The following is a 25,466-nucleotide window of genomic DNA, read 5'->3' as shown; positions in this document are numbered from 1 at the left end:
TGCCCTCTCCTCAGGTCCAAACTCAGCATCCTGATGACCAGAACAACTGAGCCCAGAGGAGGCAGAGCCAGAACTTTAGCACCTGCAGAGGTCCAGCCCACCATCAGCCATTGGCTCCCATTAACAGGATCCAGTTAGTCCCAATCCCGCTGGATTAACTGGCTTCATATTTCAGGCCTTTGTTCTGGTTCTGTTCCCAGCAGACCTCCTGATCCGCCTGAAGCAGCTGAACTCAGAGTTTAAACCGAGAACATCTTCAGGAACACCTCTGGTCTGGCTTCATGACGACTCGAACCAGAGGCTGAACCTACAAGTCCAAACATGGTCCATGTCCTGGGTCTGAAGCTCAGAACCCTGTGTGTGTGACTGTCCCCCTGGTGGGGACAGCTTGGTCCTGATGGACACCTGGAGACATCTTCCAGCTCTTGCTTTAGCTCATCACGACGTTCAACCTCAGAGGTTCCTCCTGGACTGGGACCCCAGTGCCAGGGCCTCTGGGAGTACTGGGAGAAGGACAGGGACGTCAGGAGGGCCTGAAGGACTACAGCAGGAAGCGTAGCGTGTCCCCATAGCTGTTAGCATGTTAGGCTCCGCCCCTATGACCTCATCAATCAGCCACCCACCTGAAGGTCGCTGAAGTCGCTGAGCTGATCTCTGGCCAGGATTGATCCTCTGGAGCCCCGCCTCACCGGGGGACGCTGGACAGGTGAGACGTCATCCGACCTGTGAACTGAGGGGGCGGAGTCAGAAGAGCCAAAACATGCAGCTGGTTTGGATTTGTTCACCTGCAACCCTCCCCCCCAATCCTAGTTCCTGTCTGCATATTCACTAAAATAATAAATAATAAGTATAAATGAAACATTAGAGTTTTAATAATCTATTATTTTAAATTAAAAGTTTGACATAAAAACATCAGTAAAGTTATCTGAACTTTTATTTTGAAGTACTGTCAGAAATGATTGACATTTGATGTCAGTGTTTGATGTCAGTGTTTGAAGTCAGTATTTGATGTCAGTGTTTGATGTCAGTATTTGATGTCAGTATTTGATGTCAGTGTTTGATGTCAGTGTTTGAAGTCAGTGTTTGATGTCAGTGTTTGATGGTGAATTAATACCTTTTGAGATGAAAGTAGCAGCAGATTAGTGAACTTTTTGAAGAGTTTCAGGCTCCGTGATATTACTGCGCATGCCCAACATTTCGTTGCCTGTTTTCGCCTATTTTTGCTTTGGCACCACAGCGCCACTTACAGGCCTGGCATACATTTTGCTGCGTTTTCATGCATTCGTGTGGTCGATCACATTTATTTTACGTCTCCGTCTTTATGACAAACGTTCTGGAAAATATTAGCGTTTCGTGTTCGTTTTGACTTTGTGTGGACGGGGCCTCAGTCTGGCTTTAGAGCTCATCATAGCACTGAAACAGCTCTGGTGAAAGTCACTAATGATATTCTCATGGCCTCAGATAATGGACTTGTATCTGTGCTCGTCCTGTTGGATCTCAGTGCTGCATTTGATCCAGTTGATCATAATATTCTTTTAGAAAGACTTGAATATTTTGTTGGAATTAAAGGAACAGCTCTAGACTGGTTTAAATCTGATCTATCTGATCGAATTCAGTTTGTTCATGTTAATGATAGATCTTCCTCACGCTCAAAGGTTACCTGTGGAGTACCACAGGGATCAGTGCTAGGACCAATTCTCTTTACTTTATACATGCTCCCAATTGGTAGAGTTATTAGACAGCATGGGATTAATTTCCACTGTTATGCTGATGATACCCAGCTATATCTGTCTATAATCCAGATGAAGCTAACCCATTACATAGATTACAGGCATGTCTGAAGACAGAAAAACCTGGATGACTCTTAACTTTCTGCTTCTGAATGCAGACAAAAGGTTGAAAATAAAACTTGAATTCTGTCCTCATGGCTCAGAAGGATCTGTCTGCATCAGGGGCCGTTCTAGTCAGGGGCCAACAGGCCCCCACTAGAGGAGCCTCTCTGATGAGGCTAATAGCTTCCTTAATATTTTCTTTCATTTAAAATGAAGCTGAGAGCTTCTGAACTTTAAAGATTATCATAGTTTTCCTGAAAATGTTCTTTTACACCAAATAAAAAAAAATCATTAGAATTTCCTATTTTTTTTCTCTTTCTAATTTGATTTGATTTTGGTTTTCATTTGGAGAGATTACAGGATATTCCAGGGAACAGCCTGTTTGGTCTGTGTGCCTCACAGTTCGTTTGGTCTTTATTGGCTGTAGAGACTGAACCTTTAGGACCTTCTGACCTGCTGGATGTTCTGCTGGTTCTGATCTTCACCAAGCCGTTTCTGTCCTACGGGGAGAAACGTGAGCTCGGTGATGTCATGGTGACAACCTTCCAGCAGAGCTCTGTTCTCATGGGAACCTCCTGCTCGCCACCATCGCTCCGATCCGTCCAATCAGCTCCACGCTCTCAGGTTTCACCAATAATTCCATTTCCAAAATCAGGAGTTTTTCCGCTTCAGTGCTTTCCTGGGAACCGCTGACTCAAAAGGCCAATCAGCTACCAGCACTGGGACAGCTGACTGGGTGCAGGAGAAGGGGGGGGTCAGAAGGTGATGAGTCAGCAGAACTCCAGAACCTTCTGCTCCTGTCATAATCCATTCTGGGTCAGGTGTCCGGAACCAGAACCCTCAGAGCAACAATGAACAGAGGCCGTGGGTCTGCTGTGTGGGCCAGCAGCGGGTCACATCAACAACATCCAATGTTCGCTGTCCAAGGGGCCGGTTCTGACCCGGTTATGCCCCACAGAACCGGATTAGGAACATGAACCTTCTAAACTTCTAAAGACCTAACTGAGTCCTTATGCAGGTTCTGATCCTGTGAGAACTTTCTATGTAAGCAGTGGAGGTTAGAACAGAAAAGCCCTTTATGAACAATCTGAGATCCCCTAAGAATCCTTTAGAACCCATCAGAACCACTTAGAACCCCTTAGAATCCCTTATAACCCCCTCAGAACCACTTAGAACCCCTTACAATCCCTTATAAGCACTCAGAACCACTTAGAACCCCTTAGAATACCTTATAAGCACTCAGAACCCTTATGACACCTTAGAACCACTTAGAACCACTTGTAACGCCTAGAATCACTTAGAACCCCTTGGAACCCTTTAGAACCCCTTAGAACCCCCCAGAATCCCTTAGAACCACTTATAACCACTTATAACCCCTATAACGCCTTGCACAAAAAAACACAAGGTGAATCTTGACAACGAAATGTCGATTACTTGGTTACCAGTGTAAAAGAGCTAAGACCTTATTCCTGCACAATAAATGTTTTCTATAACTAAGAGCTAGCCATATACAGGGTAAAGAGTATATACACTCACCGGCCACTTAATTAGGTACACCTGTCCAACTGCTCGTTAACACTTAATTTCTAAGCAGCCAATCACATGGCGGCAACTCAGTGCATTTAGGCATGTAGACATGGTCAAGACAATCTCCTGCAGTTCAAAGCGAGCATCAGTATGGGGAAGAAAGGTGATTTGAGTGACTTTGAACGTGGCATGATTGTTGGTGCCAGAAGGGCTGGTCTGAGTATTTCAGAAACTGCTGATCTACTGGGATTTTCACGCACAACCATCTCTAGGGTTTACAGAGAATGGTCCGAAAAAGAAAAAACATCCAGTGAGCGGCAGTTCTGTGGGCGGAAATGCCTTGTTGATGCCAGAGGTCAGAGGAGAATGGCCAGACTGGTTGGAGCTGATAGAAGGGCAACAGTGACTCAAATAACCACCCGTTACAACCAAGGTGGGCAGAAGAGCATCTCTGAACGCACAGTACGTGGAACTTTGAGGCAGATGGGCTACAGCAGCAGAAGACCACACCGGGTGCCACTCCTTTCAGCTAAGAACAGGAAACTGAGGCTACAATTTGCACAAGCTCATGGAAATTGGACAATAGAAGATTGGAAAAACGTTGCCTGGTCTGATGAGTCTCGATTTCTGCTGCGACATTCGGATGGTAGGGTCAGAATTTGGCGTCTACAACATGAAAGCATGGATCCATCCTGCCTTGTATCAACGGTTCAGGCTGGTGGTGGTGGTGTCATGGTGTGGGGAATATTTTCTTGGCACTCTTTGGGCCCCTTGGTACCAATTGAGCATCGTTGCAACGCCACAGCCTACCTGAGTATTGTTGCTGACCATGTCCATCCCTTTATGACCACAATGTACCCAACTTCTGATGGCTACTTTCAGCAGGATAATGCGCCATGTCATAAAGCTGGAATCATCTCAGACTGGTTTCTTGAACACGACAATGAGTTCACTGTACTCAAATGGCCTCCACAGTCACCAGATCTCAATCCAATAGAGCATCTTTGGGATGTGGTGGAACGGGAGATTCGCATCATGGATGTGCAGCCGACAAATCTGCGGCAACTGTGTGATGCCATCATGTCAATATGGACCAAACTCCCTGAGGAATGCTTCCAGCACCTTGTTGAATCTATGCCACCAAGAATTGAGGCAGTTCTGAAGGCAAAAGGGGGTCCAACCCGTTACTAGCATGGGGTACCTAATAAAGTGGCCGGTGAGTGTATATTTACATATATATTGCATATTGAGTTATTGCTAAACGAAACATTAAATTGAAGACAAAACTAAACTAAGGTGCGTGTATTGTCCATGTCCATGGGGGGTGATTTTTAGTGTGTGTGTGTGTGGGGGGGGGGGGTGGGGGGTGGGGGGGGGGGGTGGGTGGGGGGAGTGTTATGTGGCGTTACGCAGTCTGATGGACAGGGGGAAGAAACTGTTCAGTAGTCTGGTCGTTCTGCAGAAGATGTTGCGGAACCTTCTGCCAGATGCCAGGGAGGAAAACAGTCCATGGTTGGGGTGGGTGGGGTCGGAGAGGATCTGGTGAGCCCAGGATAGGCAGCGCCTGTGTGCGATGTTCTTGATGCAGGGGAGCGGCCCCCCATGATCTTCTACCCTGTCCTCACCACCACCCTTAGAACTACTGAGAACACATTATAACTCCTCAGAGCCAACTGGAACCCAGTACAATACTTTAGAACCCCTTAGAACCACATGAACCCCCCAGAATCCCTTATAACCAATCAGAACCACTTAGAACTACTTAGAACCCCTTACAACCCTTTCAACGCCTTAGAACCACTGAGAACCCCTCAGAACCCCTTATAACCACTCAGAATCCCTTTGAACCCCTTAGAATGCCTAAGAACCCCTGAGCACCCCTTAGAACCCTCAGAGATGTGCTGAAAGCTGCTGCAGAAATGCAGAACATCAGAGACCGGCTCCGGGTAAAATGTTCCCTCTTTCAAAGCTTTCCCTTTCCTAAAACATAGGAAAGTTGGAGAACCTCAAAGATCTCCAAAACCTGGTCTAGGAAACCCAAACCCATTTCTGGCATCTTACCTTTAGGGTTCTGCTTCTGGTGGGCCATCTGATGTTTTTCCTGGTTCAGACCCCCCTCCTCATGCTCGCTATGGCCGTGTAGACCAGGAGGGGACTAAAGAAAGGAAGATCAAACCCGATGTTAGAAGGATTCAAAAAATCTAAAAGTCTTCATGAATTCGTGGAAACCAAAGGAATGTCATCAGTTCACTGACAGACTTGGGGCACAGAAAGAAGCTATATTTTTATTACTGATGGTAGAACCTGGATTAAGGTGACCAGAAGGAAGTCTGCCGTTTGATCCAGAACAGGTTCTGACCTCACATTAGAGAAGTTCAGGTTCTCCTGAAATCTCTGTAGTTTTGCTGCTATAGGCTTAGGCTACTGGAGGACATGATGCCCTCTTTCCTCTCTCTGCTACTTTCTCCTGCTACTCTTCAGTTAAAGAATATCTACTGTTTCACCCAGAAGGTGAACAAGGTTACAAAGAACCAGCAGATCAAGCATCAAACTCCTGCAGGCCTCCAGGCAAAGACTCACTGCAGTCTGCTGGAGAGTGTCAGCAGGAACCCCAGAGTTCTGATCCAGCTCCATCACTGCTGCAGGGTCAGAGGTTAGAAGTACCAAACCTGAAGAGAAGAACACAGATCAAAGTTTCTACCCTCCTCCAAGCCCTCAGAAAAATGGAGCTAACACCTCTAGCCCTCATCTTCTCACCTCAGAGATCTTCTAACAAATACCAATTCATAGACATTCTACTAAACTGGAACAAATAGAACATATTTGGTCAGATATATGAAAGCTAAAGGACAGTTTCATGTTACTTTTGGTGGCTATGCTCTTCCTAACCATATATGGGCATGGTGTAGAGGAAGTAGGTACCTATGCTGCAGGGTCACACATGGGTCCATTAAAATCAACAAATACTTGTTGTGTTGGAAATAAGGAAAACTATGGCTGAAGAGTTTTGTGGAAACATTAAAGAAAATGGAGAACATACTGTGGCCTTCAAAAGTATCATTGATGTCTACAATAAAGATGAATTGGTCTCTCTTTGGATCTGTCTATTTGGATCAGTCTCTTTGGATCGCTCTCTATTTGGATCAGTCTCTTTGGTTCAGTCTCTTTGGATCAGTCTCTTTGGACCGGTCTCTCTTTGGATCGGTCTCTTCGGATCAGTCTCTTTGGATCAGTCTCTTTGGATCGCTCTCTATTTGGATCAGTCTCTTTGGATCAGTCTCTTTGGATCGCTCTCTTTGGATCAGCCTCTTTGGATCAGTCTCTTTGGATCGCTCTCTTTGGATCAGTCTCTTTGGATCGCTCTCTTTGGATCGGTCACTGTGGATTGCTGTGCTTGGGTCAGTCTATTGATCGTTCTCTGGATCAGTCTCTTTGGACCGGTCTCTATGAGATGATCAAACCTGGCAGCAGGTATTTCTTTGACTTGGTCGTTTTCATCACATTTAGTCTTAGTGCAGCTTCAGCTCTGTGCTGTGGGTCTTTGTTCTGATGGAAGCTAAACCTCCGTCCCAGTTTCAGTTCACAGACTGACAGGTGCTCCATACTACCCGTTTTCACCACTAGTCATCTTTTCTTTGCCTTAGAGCAGTTATCCAGTTACTGTTGCTGAGAAATGTCCCAACAGCATAATACAGCCAACACTAGAGCTCCTTCCTCCAGGGCAGTTAGCCACATGCCTTTTAGTTATTTGAGGAAGTGGTTTCTGTTTATGCCACTCTGCCATAAAGTCCTCTGCTATGAAGCCTTTTCTTTTTGCTGCTCTGTGGAGCTATGGTCATGTCTCCTTCAGGATTACATTTGTCCTCTGTCCATTCTGTCTGATTAGTGTCCTCCGGGCCCAAGGGGCGGGTTTGATACTTTAGTTTGTTGTGTGCTGATCCATTAGATAAAATAAGATTAAAAACATTTTAATTAGTTTGAACCAAAAAGAACCCAATAGGTAAAAAGCAAAGGGGGTGAAAACTTTTATAAGCACTGTATGTAGCAGTGTCTGTATCATCAGTGGCCTAATATGCAGAGGGCAGGTGGTTAACTGTGGAGGAAAAGGGGTGGAGTCATGCTCTGAAGTGAAATCATCATGAAGGATGATAATCCCTCAGTCTGTTCCTGTCACACGTGAAGTTCTAAAGACAAGATGGTGGAAAAAAGATTGTTTTTACCCTTTTTGGACAAGGATGACTGAGACTCTTTACCAGCACTATGAACTCCATCCATCGGTTGTCCATCCCTACCTGGAGAACGCTGCCTTCCCCCAGATGTCAGTGTGTGTGTGTGTGTGTGTGTGGATGGGCGCCACAGACCACCCAGAACCGGTTTAGCTTCGCTCCGATTGTTGGTTTTCTGAAGGATCAAACCTGCAGGATTGGATCTATGTTTCCCTTCGTCTTGCAGCAATGATGGAATCTGATTGGTCAGTTTATTCAGGTTAAAAATAAATCCTCCTTCATGTTGTCATGGTTACCTGTGGAGTACCACAGGGATCAGTGCTAGGACCAATTCTCTTTACTTTATACATGCTCCCAATTGGTAGAGTTATTAGACAGCATGGGATTAATTTCCACTGTTATGCTGATGATACCCAGCTATATCTGTCTATAAATCCAGATGAAGCTAACCCATTACATAGATTACAGGCTGTGGACCAAACAGGACCAGGTTCTGTTCCATGGAACCAGAACTTCCTGAGTGGTCCAGCAGCAGAGTTCTCGGGCGCTCTGGGATGAAGCCCAGTCACTCACCTGTGTGTCCTCCAACCTGCTCTGGGTGTCGATCCGTCGTGGCCCCGTGGGATCAGAACCAAACGGACTGCGGCAGCCTTTATAGCAGCGGGTCTGTGTACGCGTTTCATCAGAACAACAGTAATTATCTCCTTTCCCACAGCTGAACCCAAACATGCCTGTGTCCTCCGATGTTTACCCGGATTCACCTGAGTGCTTCTAAAGCTCCTGTTGATGTTCAAGAAAAGCAGCATCTTTCCCACAGAACCGTCTGCTCCTGCTGTGGACCGGGCCGGACTTCAGACACCAGGAACCATCCAGAAATAGGAGCAAAGCTCCAAAGTTCTGAGAGGTTCTCCATCTGTCCATGCAGATGAAACTGAACCAGAACCTGATCCAATCTGCTCTCAATATTCGTCCGTTTCACCAGGTTTAGAGTCCCTCATTTTATAGCCCAAAGTGAGCAATGATCCAAAGTTTGTTCTGGCTCAGAACCTCTGAACTAATGTTGCTGCTCCATGAGGTTCTGCTCAGCTGAGGGAGAACCCTTCAGAACCAGAACAATTCTAATCCCTCTCCACCGGGGCCATGGAACCGGCCCCCTCACCTTCATCACAGACAATAAACCAGCCGACATGCTTCAACCATCAGGATTTATTTCTGTTGACACAACAAACATGCAGTAACTAAGCTCCGCCCCCTCCACTGTGTTTACTGCTGTCATCAGGAACGGCTCAGTAAATGGGAGGCACAGGGACCCGGGCCCCCACCGCAGGGAACCGGACCCCCACAGTTCTTCTCCAGTCCCCCCTGAGTCCAGGGTTCTTGTTCTGTAGTTTGCATGAAGAAGGGCACATGCTGGATTGGGGCGGGGTCACCAGTAGAACCATCAGCACCATCAGGGTAGCTTTGCTGCCTCCTCCTCCTGCTTATTCCTCTCCTGGCCCCTCCTCTTCTTCACCTCCTCAAGTCCCTCTTGGATCTGCTGGACGGCTGCCTGGTCTCCCGCCTGCCTGGCCAGGCCCAGAGCCTCCTGGTAGAACCGAACAGAATCCTCCAGTCGGCCTGTGGAGACAGAACCCAGAGACTGGAACCAGCAGAGACCAGGTGGACAGTCCTGTCTTCAGATGTCTCACCTGTGTGCAGAAGGATTCCTGCCAGGTTTCCCAGAAGCAGGTGATGATCCTCATGGTCTGTGGAGCGGCTCACATCCACCGCCTGCTGGATCAGAACCAAGGCGTCGTCATGATGACCCTGCAGGTCCAGGATGGTGGCCAGGTCGCTCATCAGGACCAGAGTCTGATGGGACACATGAAAGCTGGTGGACATGTCTTCCAGAGGACAAATGTACCAGAGAATTGGTCTCCCTGTGGACATGTCTACCCGTGGAGACTTCTATCTGTGGATATGGACATGTCTACCTGCGGACATGTCTACCTGTTGACATGGAAATGTCTACCTGCTGACATGTCTACCTGTGGACGTGGACATGTCTACCCGCTGACATGTCTACCTGTGGACGTGGACATGTCTACCTGCGGACATGTCTACCTGTTGACATGGAAATGTCTACCTGCTGACATGTCTACCTGTGGACATGGACATGTTTACCTGTGGACATATCTACCCGCTGACATGTCTACCTGTGGACATGGACATGTCTACCTGCGGACATGTCTACCTGTGGACATGGACATGTTTACCTGTGGACATATCTACCCGCTGACATGTCTACCTGTGGACATGGACATATCTACCTGCGGACATGTCTACCTGTGGACATGGACATGTTTACCTGTGGACATATCTACCCGCTGACATGTCTACCTGTGGACATGGACATGTCTACCTGCGGACATGTCTACCTGTGGACATGGACATGTTTACCTGTGGACATATCTACCCGCTGACATGTCTACCTGTGGACATGGACATGTCTACCTGCGGACATGTCTACCTGTGGACATGGACATGTTTACCTGTGGACATATCTACCCGCTGACATGTCTACCTGTGGACATGGACATGTCTACCTGCGGACATGTCTACCTGTGGACATGGACATGTCTACCTGCTGACATGTCTACCTGTGGACATGGACATGTCTACCTGCTCACATGTCTACCCGGGGACATGTCTACCTGCTGACATGTCTACCCCCTGACATGTCTACCTGTGGACATGGACATGTCTACCTGCGGACATGTCTACCTGTGGACATATCTACCCGCTGACATGTCTACCTGTGGACATGGACATGTCTACCTGCGGACATGTCTACCTGTGGACATGGACATGTCTACCTGCGGACATTTCTACCTGTGGACATGGACATTTCTACCTGCGGACATGTCTACCTGTGGACATGGACATGTCTACCTGCGGACATGGACATGTTTACCTGTGGACATATCTACCCGCTGACATGTCTACCTGTGGACATGGACATGTCTACCTGAAGACATGTCTACCTGTGGACATGGACATGTCTACCAGTGGACATATCTACCGGCTGAAATGTCTACCTGTGGACATGGACATGTCTACCTGAAGACATGTCTACCTGTGGACATGGACATGTCTACCAGTGGACATATCTACCGGCTGAAATGTCTACCTGTGGACATGGACATGTCTACCTGCAGACATGGACATATCTACCCGCTCACATGTCTACCTGTGGACATGACTACCCATGGACATGTCTACCCATGGACATGTCTACCTGTGGACATGACTACCCGTGGACATGTCTACCTGTGAAGATGTCTACCAGGGGACAGGTGTACCTGTGGATGGGTGTCTCCCTGTTCTGTCCTGCAGATGTCCAGGGCCTTTCTGTAGTCCTGTCTGGCCCGGTCCAGTTGCAGCAGCGAGGCTCGGTACCGGGCACGCGAGTCCAAACACAGGCCAAGCAGGAGGTGGGTGTCTTTCCTCAGAACTTCCTGCTCCTCTGCCAGCAAATACAGATGGGTGGGTACGTATCAGTCCCTGTCCCCCCATCCCTGTCCCAGCTTTCTCACCTGTCCTCTCATCCTCCATCTGCTCCTTGTGTTTCTCCAGTTTGGCCTCCAGGGACTCCACACAGAATCTGAAGCCGTGTTCTGCCAGTTCTGCCCTGAACAACACAGAGAAGGCAGTGACCTTTGACCTCTGGGTCGAGGGATCACTGGACTTACTGAACATCTACTGTCTAACCAGGGGCCGTTGTAGCAGGGGGCATTCAGGGGCCTGTGGGCCCAAGGCTTGATCTGAACAATCTTTAAGCTTTGGTCCAGTTCCAACTGATAAGACTAAAGAGGAACCATAACAGCATGAGCCGAGTATTAGGGGTGGCTCGGTACCCAGTGGTTCCATCTCAGCTTCTTCAAGACCAGAGTCAGGTCTTTACTTTGTTCCCCTCCCTGGGTTCTGGTTCTCCTCAGGTTCTAGGGAATCATGTTCTGCTAAAGCTTGAAGGAACTACAGTGCCGAAGGGTTCTGGACCTGCCAGGACCTTCAGGCTCTGTAGGGGAGGCAGCTGTAGCCACTCCTTCATCATGGACCGGGAGGTTAGCTAAAGACCGACTCCTTCCTATAGAACCAGAAACTGAACGGGGAACTGACCCGTACTGACACAGATTCTCAAACCACAAAGCGCATCAAATGGTTACTTGTTCTGCTCAGCATAGATGGTGGCCAGCTTCAGAGACATCTCAATAACAGCGTTGTCGTCCTGGAAACAGACAGGAAGAGAGTCCTGGAGATCAGCTCCACCTGGGGCGCATGGACAGTTGTGGTGGACAGACTCACCTCTGGAGTTCCTCCTGCAAGCATGAAGCTCATGGCTGCTTTGAAGAGCTTCTCTGCCTGAAGGGAAGACGGGATATCATAAAGCATCACAGACTCCCCACCCCCCATGCCCCCCGCCCTTTGGGTCATATAACCACAAATAAGATGGTTCTGAGCTGTGAGTGGATAATACTCACACTGTCCAGATGACCCTGAAGGTAGGCCACATTCGCCATCTGAGAAGAAACACCACATAGATCAAGAACTGACACAACAGAGGATGGACATGGGTAGGGTTAGGAATTGATAAGATTTTCACGATTCCGATTCCATTATTGATTCTGTGAAACGATTCGATTCTCTTATCAATTCTGTGAATCCTGGGACATTCTATTTCTGGCTGCCTCGGTGAAAACAGAAGGCAGTGAACGGGATCTGCCAGCCTCTGATCCAGCCAGGCTACCCGTCTCCTCACAGTCATCTAAATCTAATGGAGAAGACATCCGTTTAATGAAAAAGCATGACTGTACAATTTCGGGAAATAAACTCATCTCCCCCTGATTTGAATAAATGAGCGTCAATTTTCTCTCGCTCCCTGAACTGCGGATCAACTTCGTAGCTTGTTTCATTACATCCATTGCAATATCTGGAATCATGTAAGAATTCCAGCTACCTGTAGTTCTAATTAAAATTGCTAGCAATGAAGGTCTGGATTAACGAGAAAGGCACACTCCCTTTCATGTTCCAGGGCAATACAGCTAAAGACCAGGGCGAGAAAGCTAGAGACCAGGGGGAGACAGCTAGAGACCAGGGGGAGACAGCTAGAGACCAGGGGGAGACAGCTAGAGACCAGGGGGAGACAGCTAGAGACCAGGGGGAGACAGCTAGAGACCAGGGCGAGAAAGCTAAAGACCAGGGGGAGACAGCTAGAGACCAGGGGGAGACAGCTAGAGACCAGGGAGAGACAGCTAGAGACCAGGGTGAGAAAGCTAGAGACCAGGGGAAGACAGCTAGAGACCAGGACAAGAAAGCTAGAGACCAGGGGGAGACAGCTAGAGACCAGGGCGAGAAAGCTAGAGACCAGGGGGAGACAGCTAGAGACCAGGACAAGAAAGCTAGAGACCAGGGGGAGACAGCTAGAGACCAGGGCGAGAAAGCTAGAGACCAGGGGGAGACAGCTAGAGACCAGGGCAAGAAAGCTAGAGACCAGGTGGAGACAGCTAGAGACCAGGGCGAGTAAGCTAGAGACCAGGGGGAGACAGCTAGAGACCAGGGGGAGACAGCTAGAGACCAGGGGGAGACAGCTAAAGACCAGGGCGAGAAAGCTAGAGACCAGGGGGAGACAGCTAGATACCAGGGGGAGACGGCTAGAGACCAGGGGGAGACAGCTAGTGACCAGGGCGAGAAAGCTAAAGACCAGGTGGAGACAGCTAGACACCAGGGCTAGACAGCTAAAGACCAGGGGGAGACAGCTAGAGACCAGGGGGAGACAGCTAGAGACCAGGGGGTGACGGCTAGAGACCAGCGGGAGACAGCTAGAGACCAGGGCGAGAAAGCTAGAGACCAGCGGGAGACAGCTAGAGACCAGGGGGAGACAGCTAGAGACCAGGGAGAGACAGCTAGAGACCAGGGTGAGAAAGCTAGAGACCAGGGGAAGACAGCTAGAGACCAGGGGGAGACAGCTAGAGACCAGGGGGAGACAGCTAGAGACCAGGGCGAGAAAGCTAGAGACCAGGGGGAGACAGCTAGAGACCAGGACAAGAAAGCTAGAGACCAGGGGGAGACAGCTAGAGACCAGGGCGAGAAAGCTAGAGACCAGGGGGAGACAGCTAGAGACCAGGGCAAGAAAGCTAGAGACCAGGTGGAGACAGCTAGAGACCAGGGCGAGAAAGCTAGAGACCAGCGGGAGACAGCTAGAGACCAGGGCGAGAAAGCTAGAGACCAGCGGGAGACAGCTAGAGACCAGGGGGAGACAGCTAGAGACCAGGGGGAGACAGCTAGAGACCAGGGCGAGAAAGCTAGAGACCAGGGGGAGACAGCTAGATACCAGGGGGAGACGGCTAGAGACCAGGGGGAGACAGCTAGTGACCAGGGCGAGAAAGCTAAAGACCAGGTGGAGACAGCTAGAGACCAGGGCTAGACAGCTAAAGACCAGGGGGAGACAGCTAGAGACCAGGGGGAGACAGCTGGAGACCAGGGGGTGACGGCTAGAGACCGGGGGAGACAGCTAGTGACCAGGGCGAGAAAGCTAAAGACCAGGTGGAGACAGCTAGAGACCAGGGCTAGACAGCTAAAGACCAGGGGGAGACAGCTAGAGACCAGGGGGAGACAGCTGGAGACCAGGGGGTGACGGCTAGAGACCGGGGGAGACAGCTAGTGACCAGGGCGAGAAAGCTAAAGACCAGGTGGAGACAGCTAGAGACCAGGGCGAGAAAGCTAAAGACCAGGGGGAGACGGCTAGAGACGAGGGGGAGACAGCTAGAGACCAGGGGGAGACGGCTAGAGACCAGGGCGAGAAAGCTAAAGACCAGGGGGAGACAGCTAGAGACCAGGGGGAGACAGCTAGAGACCAGGGCGAGAAAGCTAGAGACCAGGGGGAGACAGCTAGATACCAGGGGGAGACAGCTAGAGACCAGGGCGAGAAAGCTAGAGACCAGGGGGAGACAGCTAGATACCAGGGGGAGACGGCTAGATACCAGGGGGAGACGGCTAGAGAACAGGGGGAGACGGCTAGAGACCAGGGGGAGACAGCTAGATACCAGGGGGAGACAGCTAGAGACCAGGGGGAAACAGCTAGAGACCAGGGGGTGACAGCTAGATACCAGGGGGTGACGGCTAGAGACCAGGGCGAGAAAGCTAGATACCAGGGGGTGACGGCTAGAGACCAGGGCGAGAAAGCTAAAGACCAGGGGGAGACAGCTAGAGACCAGGGGGAGACAGCTAGATACCAGGGGGTGACGGCTAGAGACCAGGGCGAGAAAGCTAAAGACCAGGGGGAGACAGCTAGAGACCAGGGGGAGACAGCTAGATACCAGGGGGTGACGGCTAGAGACCAGGGCGAGAAAGCTAAAGACCAGGGGGAGACAGCTAGAGACCAGGGGGAGACAGCTAGAGACCAGGGCGAGAAAGCTAGAGACCAGGGGGAGACAGCTAGATACCAGGGGGAGACGGCTAGATACCAGGGGGAGACGGCTAGAGAACAGGGGGAGACAGCTAGAGACCAGGGGGAGACAGCTAGATACCAGGGGGAGACAGCTAGAGACCAGGGCGAGAAAGCAAGAGACCAGGTGGAGACGGCTAGAGACCAGGGCGAGAAAGCTAAAGAACAGGGGGAGACAGCTAGATACCAGGGGGAGACAGCTAGAGACCAGGGGGAGACAGCTAGAGACCAGGGGGAGACAGCTAGAGACCAGGGGGAGACAGCTAGAGACCAGGTGGAGACGGCTAGAGACCAGGGCGAGAAAGCTAAAGACCAGGGGGAGACTGCTAGATACCAGGGGGAGACAGCTAGAGACCAGGGGGAGACAGCTAGAGACCAGGGCGAGAAAGCAAGAGACCAGGGCAAGAAAGCAAGAGACCAGGTGGAGACGGCTAGAGACCAGGGCGAGAAAGCTAAAGACCAGGGGGAGACAGCTAGAGACCAGGGGGAAACAGCTAGAGACCAGGGCGAGAAAGCTAGAGACCAGGGGGAGACAGCTAGATACCAGGGGGAGACGGCTAGAGACCAGGGGGAGACAGCTAGATACCAGGGGGAGACAGCTAGAGACCAGGGCGAGAAAGCAAGAGACCAGGGGGAGACAGCTAGAGACCAGGGCGAGAAAGCTAAAGACCAGGGGGAGACAGCTAGAGACCAGGGGGAGACGGCTAGAGACCAGGGGGAGACAGCTAGATACCAGGGGGAGACGGCTAGAGACCAGGGGGAGACAGCTAGATACCAGGGGGAGACAGCTAGAGACCAGGGCGAGAAAGCAAGAGACCAGGGGGAGACAGCTAAAGACCAGGGGGAGACAGCTAGAGACCAGGGGGAGACAGCTAAAGACCAGGGGGAGACAGCTAGAGACCAGGGCGAGAAAGCTAAAGACCAGGGGGAGACAGCTAGAGACCAGGGGGAGACAGCTAGAGACCAGGGCGAGAAAGCTAGAGACCAGGGGGAGACAGCTAGAGACCAGGGGGAGACAGCTAGAGACCAGGGGGAGACAGCTAGATACCAGGGGGAGACAGCTAGAGACCGGAGGAGACAGAGGACAGAGGGTGGTCCAAAGACCAGGAGTGAGATCAGAGTGGAACCAAGTCCGTTTCTTGGAAAGGGACATGGAACAAATCCAGTTCAAGCTCCAGCGGCTGGTTTATAAACAAGTTCTGACACTGAAGTTCAAAGACTTGCCTGACATTCCCACAGAACTGGTCTATGAGGTGACCACACCTGGACCCCATGACATCTACTTCCAGGTCCCCAGCTGCAGGAACCACACTGTAGGGTACCCAGCTGTAAGACCCAGACTGTAGGGCCCCCAGCAGTAGGAACCAGAATGTAGGGTTGTCAGCTATAGGATGCAGACTGTGGGATCCCCAACTGTACGAAACAGACTATAGAGTCCCAGCTGTAGGGTCCCCAGCTATAGGAACCAGACCGTAGGGTCCCAGCTGTGGGACGCTGACTGTAGGGTTGTAGGAACCACACTCTGGGGTCCACGGTTGTAGGAACCAGATCATACGGTCCCCTGCAGTAGGTACCAAACCTTAGGATCCCCGGTTGTAGGAACTAGATTGTAGGGTACATGGCTATAGGAACCAGATTAAAGGGTCCCCAGCAGTAGGAAACGGATTGTTGGGTCTCTGGTTGTAGGAACCAGATTAAAGGGTCCCCAGCAGTAGGAAACGGATTGTTGGGTCTCTGGTTGTAGGAACCAGATTGTTGGGTCTCCGGTTGTAGGAACCAGATTGTTGGGTCTCCGGTTGGAGGAACCAAACTGTTGTGTCACCAACTGAACCAGACCGTAGGGTTTCCCCAGTTGTAGGAACTAGAATGCAGGGTCCCTAGTGTAGGAACCAGACTGTAGGGTCCCCGGTAGTAGGAATTGGACTGTAGGGTCCCCAGTTGTAGGAACCAGACTGGAGGGTCCCCGGTTGTAGGAACCAGACTATAGGGTCCCCGGTTATAAGAACCAGACCGTAGGGTCCCCGGTTGTGGGAACCAGACCGTAGGGTTTCCTGGTTGTAGGAACCAGACTATAGGGTTGCTGGTTGTAGGAACCAGACTGCAGGGTCCCTGGTTGTAGGAACCAGACTGCAGGGTCCCCGGTTGTAGGAACCAGACCGTAGGGTCCCCGGTTGTAGGAACCAGACTGCAGGGTCCCTAACAGTGGCATTCAGACTGAAGGGCCTGGTAGATTACCTGGCTGTAGGTGTAGATGATGGCCTGGTTGTTGTGGGTCTGATGAGCCAGAGCTACAGCCTGATGGAGGTAGGAGGAGGCTGCCTGAAGATTCCCACGATGCAAACTGAGCTGCAACCAAAATACAGATGTCAGTCCTCTCCCTGCTCCTCCAGGAGTTTCTCTCCTGGATACTGGTCTATGCTCCTTCTGATAGAAATATTTATTATCTCCAACAGGAACCAAACTAGTTCATTCAACATATTTGAATGTTTCTGATTTTTGGTGACATTCTTCTCTATGGTTGCCCCAAACAATCAGTTTACTGGTCAGTGCTGGTTTGGTGTCTGGCAGCTTCCAGCTCCAGGTTCTGGTACCTTTGCTTTCTTTAGCAACAAAATCATTTCGTCCTTCTTCCTCTCAGCTTCGTCCTTCTTGTCTTCATCAGAGCTGCTGAATAGAGAGAAAGCTGTAGGGACACAGAACCAGAGGGACGGTTAGAGGGAAACCTGTCCTTCCTGCCTCTGTCCCTCCAGCTTCTATCCTGCCCAGCTTTGGCCTGCCCGCCTCTGTCCCGCCCACCTCTGTCCCGCCTGCTTACCTCTGTCCCACCCACCTCTGTCCCGCCCGTCTCTGTCCCGCCCGTCTCTCCCGCCTGTCCCCCATCATGGTGGACTCTCCAGACGTACCAACTGCGGTCCACAGAGCACCGCCTCCACTTCTTTTCTGCTCCTGGCGTCCACTCCTGGCTTCCCAGAATGCTGTGCGGCTTCCAGCTTCAGGAACAACCGGAGCGCAGAGGACACAATGCCTGCAGGGGGCGATAGACTCTGTTAATGCAAACTGGGTCACTGAGCTGCTGCAGTCCAGCAGGTCTATGTGCAGCACCAGAGGAGTGGATCAGAACCCGTCCTTCCTGTGGCGGGCAGAGACTGATAGAAGGGCGTCCTCCCCACTGCAGAGGGAACCTCGATAATTGGACCACTTTATCACCCGGGCAGCGTCCGACCTTCCGCCATAACCTCTACATCCCTCCATCACTATAGAACAGGAACTATATAGTCAACTCAATGAACTGACCTTGACACAAACTCCGCCTCCTCGCATGGGGGCTGCGCCATCTTTGTTATTAGTCGCCACTGTCAGGTAGCGACAGCAGGCGGCTGTGACAACAAATCCCATGATGCTTTGGGAGGAGAGCTCTTCTCCCAAAGCATTCTGGGATATATCTGAGTGATTATGGATCATCACTACTTGTTCATCCAGTAGACCTTGGTATCCGCTATATAGTGATCATGGAGGAGTCGGACAGCCAGAGTTAGCATCAGCTCAGGCTCGCTGAATCAGGCAGCAGGTGTAACGGTGAAATAGAGTCAGAGGAAACACCTGCATTCTGATGTCAGTTCCTCTGGTTTACTTCCTTCATCACACCGACAGAAAATCACAGTAGGAAAAACAAACCAGACGTCATTAATCCCTAAACGGGAGGTCCTCTTTGAAACTGTTTTATTTGACTGATAGATTTATTTGAAAGAAAATAGAAAATGTTTGTTTTTATGTTAGGATAGAATCTCGCCTCCTGGACCACCACCGGTCCGCCCTCTGGACCGCCACCGGTTCGCCTCCTGGACCACCACCGGTCCGCCCTCTGGACCACCACCGGTCCGCCCTCTGGACCACCACCGGTTCGCCTCCTGGACCACCACCGGTTCGCCTCCTGGACCACCACCTGTCTGCCCTCTGGACCACCACGGGTCCGCCCTCTGGACCACCACCGGTCTGCCCTCTGGACCACCACCGGTTCGCCTCCTGGACCACCACCGGTCTGCCCTCTGGACCACCACCGGTCCGCCCTTTGGACATGTCCCCACCAATAATTTCCGCTGATTTCCTTCAGCCAGCAGTAACTGGGTGCAGCTAACTGTGTTCAGAGCGTTTTCAGTCGGTGTTTTTTCCTCGCCCTCCCGCTGCTCTCCAGTCCCTCCTCTCAGTAAAACATCATGGGATCTGTCGCTTTGGGACAGAATATTATTTGGGGTCACTATTTACAGCAGCACTCAGTGAATATTCACCAGCAGCTACTTGTTTCAGTAAAAGTTAGGAGACGGTTTGGTTAAAGAAATAGAGACGCCACCGTTAGTTATACATGCGGAGCTTTTTCAGCTAAAAGTGGAAACAGAGTTTACATTTATATAAGTTTAAAAAGCTGGGCTGTTCAGAGGAGCATTACTCAGAGTTACAGATTAAAACGAACACAGATCTGTTGTTTTCAGATGAACAGAGAATCAGACTGCAGAGCTTCTAGAGATCCTGAAAATGATTTTCTCTGGCATCATTATATCGGTAGAGAGCCAATGGTGTAACCATCGGTAAGCAGAGACTGCAGTTGCTTAGGGGCCCCGACCTCTTAGGGGCCCAGTCACTGACTCCTGGATGGCCCCCTACGCAATCATGATGGTACGAAAAATTCCTCCTAAACCCGCCTGATACTCGATCAAATGAGCGGAGCAGAGTTCACCATGATGGTGAGCCGTTTAAACACCACACCAACAGCAGAGACTGTTAATTACTATGTTAATAACTGTGAATAGTTCATTGGACGGTTAGTTAAAAATACACTCATAATATGTTTCACACCACAATAAAGATCTTAAAAGAACGATGTATTTGAGTATTTTATTTTTTACAATACGACTTGGAATTATGGGTAATCCAGAGCGTAGATTAAACTTCCTATGTTGTACTTTCTATGGGGCCCACCCAGATAATGCTGCTTAACGGGTCTATTGTATCGTTATGCTGTTAGTAGACTGGTTCAGAAGCAGAGACACAGTCAGGGACAGCTGCTGATTTAAAGGTGAAACAGATTTACTGGGATATAAAACATTAAATAAAATATATCCCAATGTTTACCAGAAAAACTACGCTATAATATAATAAAACTCAACATGTTTTCTTTTGTAGATCAGCAGGACTCAGAAATATCTGTGCATCAACCCAGAGACAGCCGGACTCACAGGAAACAGACTGAAAGATTAGAATATTAGAAACCTGTAAGAATTAATGACCAAATAATAAAAATATAAGGTTCAATATATAGACTTTGGCTGTTAATGACATATGGGACCCTCAGAGCGCCCCCACCCTCAGAGCCCCTCCACCTTCAGAGCCCCTCCTCCCTCAGTACCCCTCCACCCTCAAAGCTCCTCCACCCTCAGAGCGCCCCCACCCTCAGAGCCCCTCCACCCTCAGAGCGCCCCCACCCTCAGAGCCCCTCCACCCTCAAAGCCCCTCCACCCTCAGAGCGCCCCCACCCTCAAAGCTCCTCCACCCTCAGAGCCCCTCCACCCTCAAAGCTCCTCCACCCTCAGAGCACCCCCACCCTCAGAGCCCCTCCACCCTCAAAGCCCCTCCACCCTCAGAGCGCCCCCACCCTCAAAGCTCCTCCACCCTCAGAGCCCCTCCACCCTCAAAGCTCCTCCACCCTCAGAGCGCCCCCACCCTCAGAGCCCCTCCACCTTCAGAGCCCCTCCTCCCTCAAAGCTCCTCCACCCTCAGTACCCCTCCACCCTCAAAGCTCCTCCACCCTCAGAGCGCCCCCACCCTCAGAGCACCTCCACCCTCAAAGCTCCTCCACCCTCAGTACCCCCTCCACCCTCAAAGCCCCTCCACCCTCAGAGCGCCCCCACCCTCAGAGCCCCTCCTCCCTCAGAGCGCCCCCACCCTCAGAGCCCCTCCACCTTCAGAGCCCCTCCTCCCTCAAAGCTCCTCCACCCTCAAAGCTCCTCCACCCTCAGTACCCCCCCCACCCTCAGAGCCCCTCCACCTTCAGAGCCCCTCCTCCTTCAAAGCTCCTCCACCCTCAGTACCCCTCGTCCCTCAGAGCTCCTCCACCCTCAGAGCCCCTCCACCTTCAGAGTCCCTCCACCCTCAAAGCTCCTCCACCCTCAGAGCTCCCCCACCTTCAGAGCTCCCTCACCCTCAGAGTGCCCCCACCTTCAGAGCCCCTTCTACCTTAGATCTCCTCCAACCTCAGAGCCCCTCCTACCTCAGAGCGCCCCCACCCTCAGAGTGCCCCCACCCTCAGAGTGCCCCCACCTTCAGAGTCCCCCCACCCTCAGATCTCCTCCACCCTCAAAGCGCCCCCACCTTCAGAGCCCCTCCACCCTCAGAGCTCTTCCACCCTCAGAGCTCCCCCACCCTCAGAGCGCCCCCACCTTCAGAGCGCCCCCACCTTCAGAGCGCCTCCACCCTCAGAGCTCCTCCACCCTCAGAGCTCCTCCACCCTCAGAGCTCCCCCACCCTCAGAGCGCCCCCACCTTCAGAGCCCCTCCACCCTCAGAGCTCCTCCACCCTCAGAGCTCCCCCACCCTCAGAGCGCCCCCACCTTCAGAGCGCCCCCACCTTCAGAGCGCCCCCACCCTCAGAGCTCCTCCACCCTTATCCCTAAGTTGCCCACTGGTTCCGCTGTGAGAGGAACTGACCTGAGTCTTCCGGCACATCTGGATCTGCTCAAAGCCAAACTGAGGACGGCTCGGAGCGCACCGTAGGCCGCCATCTTTGCTGTTTACATAAAGAGCGGAAGCCAGCATCCCATACTTTCACAATAAAAGCCTCTGAGTGCAGATTTCTGCTAAAGAGAAAAAAAATACCGCTGGATGCTGTAAGGTCTGAGGCAGTCTGGACGCAAAGTGGGCGGGGTTTTGAGGACGTGACGACAAAGCTGCGCGACGCTACAAATCAAATCAAATGTAAAGATAGAAACCTTAGTCAGTTAAATAACCTGCTGCTGTCATTCTGCACATCTCTGATGTTGCTGCTATTTTCAAATTACTGTAAAAATGTCCATAGCTGCATATTGGTTATTTATTCTCCAGTTTTATATTGTTAAAACACTTTACAGGATTTTATTGTTTATATTTTAACTCTTCCCTATTATGTTATTCTTAGACATTTTTCTAAGGTCCTCATTTGTGTGACTATTTTCAATAATCTTTCTGCTGCTGTAAATTTGCCCATTGTGGGACAATAAAGGGATTTTCTATTCTATTCTATAAAAGGGGTAAAAAGATATAAGTAAATCTAAACAAAAATATATCTGCAAAATCTCTAATATTCAACAACAAAAAATCTTAGTTTAGCATATTGTGCAAAACAGCAATAAAAAGATAAAATCCTATCAGATTTATAGTCCCCACCCTGCAAATATATTAGAATCTGTCCTTAAATTCCAGCCAAACCCATTTACACAGTAACAGATTAAAACCTTTAGATAAACCAAACATCACCGCCACATATCTGACTCTATAACCATTAAAACAACTATTTTCATTAATCTCAGACGGAACTATTCACTGACTGGATTATATTAAACTGAACTTCCAATTTTCACCACTGGTCGGCGCCAAGTAACCTTTCCTCTGATCACGGCTTGCTTGGTCTCGCAATGAATCCTGGGATATCCAAGAATACCGAGGATACATCAGACCCGTCCTTCAAGGTTTTGAACAGAGCATCTATCAGCGTCTCTGTTCGCAGCCCCATGAGACGCAGATATAGAAATTATATCCAGAGAGAATCTCTACAAATATGAAATATATCAATAATGTAGACTTGCTATAGAGGGTTATTAACATAAACATTCAACAACAAACAAATAGAAAATTACAAAAATAATTATAAAATAAAAACAATTATTTAAATAAAATTATTTTTAAAAAATGAACATGAGGGAGAATTGAGTCTTTGTTCAGCTGTTTACTTCTGTTGGGAAATGTTTTAGGATTTCATATTTTTTTTGTGCTTAAACTTAAACTCGTTTAAAAAAAAAACAAGTTTGGGAGATAATTTAATGATTCTACATTTCTGAATGAAGACAAGCCATAGTATTACTGCAGAGCTCATCAGTTCTACTTTGCACCATCAGACCTAAGGTGACGTCATCCCTGGAGGTAAAGGTTGGGATTAAGATCGCTGTGGTTTAATCTGGAGGTAAAGGTTGGGATTAAGATCGCTGTGGTTTAATCTGGAGGTAAAGGTTGGGATTAAGATCGCCTTGGTTTAATCTGGAGGTAAAGGTTGGGATTAAGATCGCTGTGGTTTAATCTGGAGGTAAAGGTTGGGAATAAGATCGCTGTGGTTTAATCTGGAGGTAAAGGTTGGGATTAAGATCATTGTGGTTTAATCTGGAGGTAAAGGTTGGGATTAAGATCGCTGTGGTTTAATCTGGAGGTAAAGGTTGGGATTAAGATCGCTGTGGTTTAATCTGGAGGTAAAGGTTGGGATTAAGATCGCTGTGGTTTAATCTGGAGGTAAAGGTTGGGAATAAGATCGCTGTGGTTTAATCTGGAGGTAAAGGTTGGGAATAAGATCGCTGTGGTTTAATCTGGAGGTAAAGGTTGGGATTAAGATGGCTGTGGTTTAATCTGGAGGTAAAGGTTGGGATTAAGATCGCTGTGGTTTAATCTGGAGGTAAAGGTTGGGAATAAGATCGCTGTGGTTTAATCTGGAGGTAAAGGTTGGGATTAAGATGGCTGTGGTTTAATCTGGAGGTAAAGGTTGGGATTAAGATCGCTGTGGTTTAATCTGGAGGTAAAGGTTGGGAATAAGATCGCTGTGGTTTAATCTGGAGGTAAAGGTTGGGATTAAGATCGCTGTGGTTTAATCTGGAGGTAAAGGTTGGGATTAAGATCGCTGTGGTTTATCTGGAGGTAAAGGTTGGGATTAAGATCGCTGTGGTTTAATCTGGAGGTAAAGGTTGGGATTAAGATCGCTGTGGTTTAATCTGGAGGTAAAGGTTGGATTAAGATCGCTGTGGTTTAATCTGGAGGTAAAGGTTGGGATTAAGATCGCTGTGGTTTAATCTGGAGGTAAAGGTTGGGATTAAGATCGCTGTGGTTTAATCTGGAGGTAAAGGTTGGGAATAAGATCGCTGTGGTTTAATCTGGAGGTAAAGGTTGGGATTAAGATCGCTGTGGTTTAATCTGGAGGTAAAGGTTGGGATTAAGATCGCTGTGGTTTAATCTGGAGGTAAAGGTTGGGATTAAGATCGCTGTGGTTTAATCTGGAGGTAAAGGTTGGGATTAAGATCGCTGTGGTTTAATCTGGAGGTAAAGGTTGGGATTAAGATCGCTGTGGTTTAAATCTGGAGGTAAAGGTTGGGATTAAGATCGGCTGTGGTTTAATCTGGAGGTAAAGGTTGGGATTAAGATCGCTGTGGTTTAATCTGGAGGTAAAGGTTGGGATTAAGATCGCTGTGGTTTAATCTGGAGGTAAAGGTTGGGAATAAGATCGCTGTGGTTTAATCTGGAGGTAAAGGTTGGGATTAAGATCGCTGTGGTTTAATCTGGAGGTAAAGGTTGGGATTAAGATCGCTGTGGTTTAATCTGGAGGTAAAGGTTGGGATTAAGATGGCTGTGGTTTAATCTGGAGGTAAAGGTTGGGATTAAGATGGCTGTGGTTTAATCCATCTATGTAAATGTTTGCACCTCTGAACATGAGAGGAACACATGGTTCATAGTTCCCACGTCATTTCACAGAACGTAAAGGTGTTATCATCTATACCGAAGCAAAGTCTAGAATAATTCTTTAGAGGCGTAAATGTTCTTTATTATTTTAAAGTGTGTTTCCTTCCCCTATGGGGCTATAGGGAGTGTTAGATTGTTCTTAGTTTAGTTATTCAGCTTTTATCAGATTTCTGTAGGATGTTATTTTTATTTGGTTTTCAGAGTAAAGCTATTCATTAAAACAGTTTCTAATAAACTGTTTAGTGTATTTTATATCCATAATATTAATCCCTTAAATTGACAGAGCAGCTGATTGTTGGTTTATTGGATGAAATGCTAAAGTATTTTACGTTAAAATAAAAATCTTGAAGTAGTGCTGAGTGTTATTTATTAAAGTCTGCCTGTAAAGGTTGGAAATGATGTTTAAATCCAAACTGCTCATAGTTATTAAAGCTCTGTTGGCATCCATTAAACCTGCTATGCACCGTATATATTCCTCCCATTCCAGATGTGCTGCAGATTATATCGGTTTTATCAGAGAACAGGAGAGGAGTTCTACACAGAGAACATTTTCCAGTTCAGGAGGATTCGTTTGTTAAACTCTGTTATTGGCAGTTTGTCTTTATTAAAGTTTCCTCTCAGAATAAAATCCAATCCTCCAGTTTTCTTGAACCGGTTC

The 25,466-nt window shown here is 49.2% G+C and overlaps 2 protein-coding genes across 6 annotated transcripts in view; both read right to left on the bottom strand.

The window, feature by feature from the left end:
* Window positions 1-8,517, bottom strand: part of slc4a2a (solute carrier family 4 member 2a) — a 33,310-nt gene extending 24,793 nt beyond the window's left edge. For 3 of the 5 annotated variants that reach the window (XM_038275421.1, XM_038275423.1, XM_038275424.1), the window contains exons 1-4: window positions 8,159-8,267; window positions 5,940-6,028; window positions 5,421-5,514; window positions 624-730 (exon numbers count right to left, since the gene is read on the bottom strand). In XM_038275421.1, the coding sequence (XP_038131349.1) occupies window positions 624-730; window positions 5,421-5,514; window positions 5,940-5,993 (255 nt within the window). In that variant the 5' untranslated portion in view covers window positions 5,994-6,028; window positions 8,159-8,267. Of the gene's footprint in view, window positions 120-623; window positions 731-5,420; window positions 5,515-5,939; window positions 6,029-8,158; window positions 8,268-8,346 lie in introns of those variants that run through there. The other 2 variants (XM_038275422.1, XM_038275425.1) reach the window with 2 other exon arrangements.
* A 256-nt stretch (window positions 8,518-8,773) lies between these two features.
* Window positions 8,774-21,925, bottom strand: ttc19 (tetratricopeptide repeat domain 19). The gene is made up of 11 exons (XM_038275427.1): window positions 21,767-21,925; window positions 17,972-18,093; window positions 17,660-17,751; window positions 17,304-17,414; window positions 12,106-12,144; window positions 11,930-11,986; window positions 11,791-11,852; window positions 11,161-11,255; window positions 10,927-11,090; window positions 9,274-9,436; window positions 8,774-9,202 (listed from the first exon to the last, which is right to left on the bottom strand). Exons 1-11 carry the CDS (start codon window positions 21,838-21,840, stop codon window positions 9,036-9,038), a joined length of 1,146 nt encoding a protein of 381 aa, XP_038131355.1. The 5' UTR covers window positions 21,841-21,925; the 3' UTR covers window positions 8,774-9,035.
* Window positions 21,926-25,466: the final 3,541 nt, after the last annotated feature.

The sequence above is a fragment of the Cyprinodon tularosa genome, unplaced genomic scaffold, assembly GCF_016077235.1.
Source record: "Cyprinodon tularosa strain WSP-4 unplaced genomic scaffold, ASM1607723v1 ctg958, whole genome shotgun sequence".
In the NCBI taxonomy this organism is placed as follows: Eukaryota; Metazoa; Chordata; class Actinopteri; order Cyprinodontiformes; family Cyprinodontidae; genus Cyprinodon; species Cyprinodon tularosa.
The sequence above is the reverse complement of the archived record's forward strand: the minus strand, read 5'-3'. Positions and strand labels throughout refer to the sequence as shown.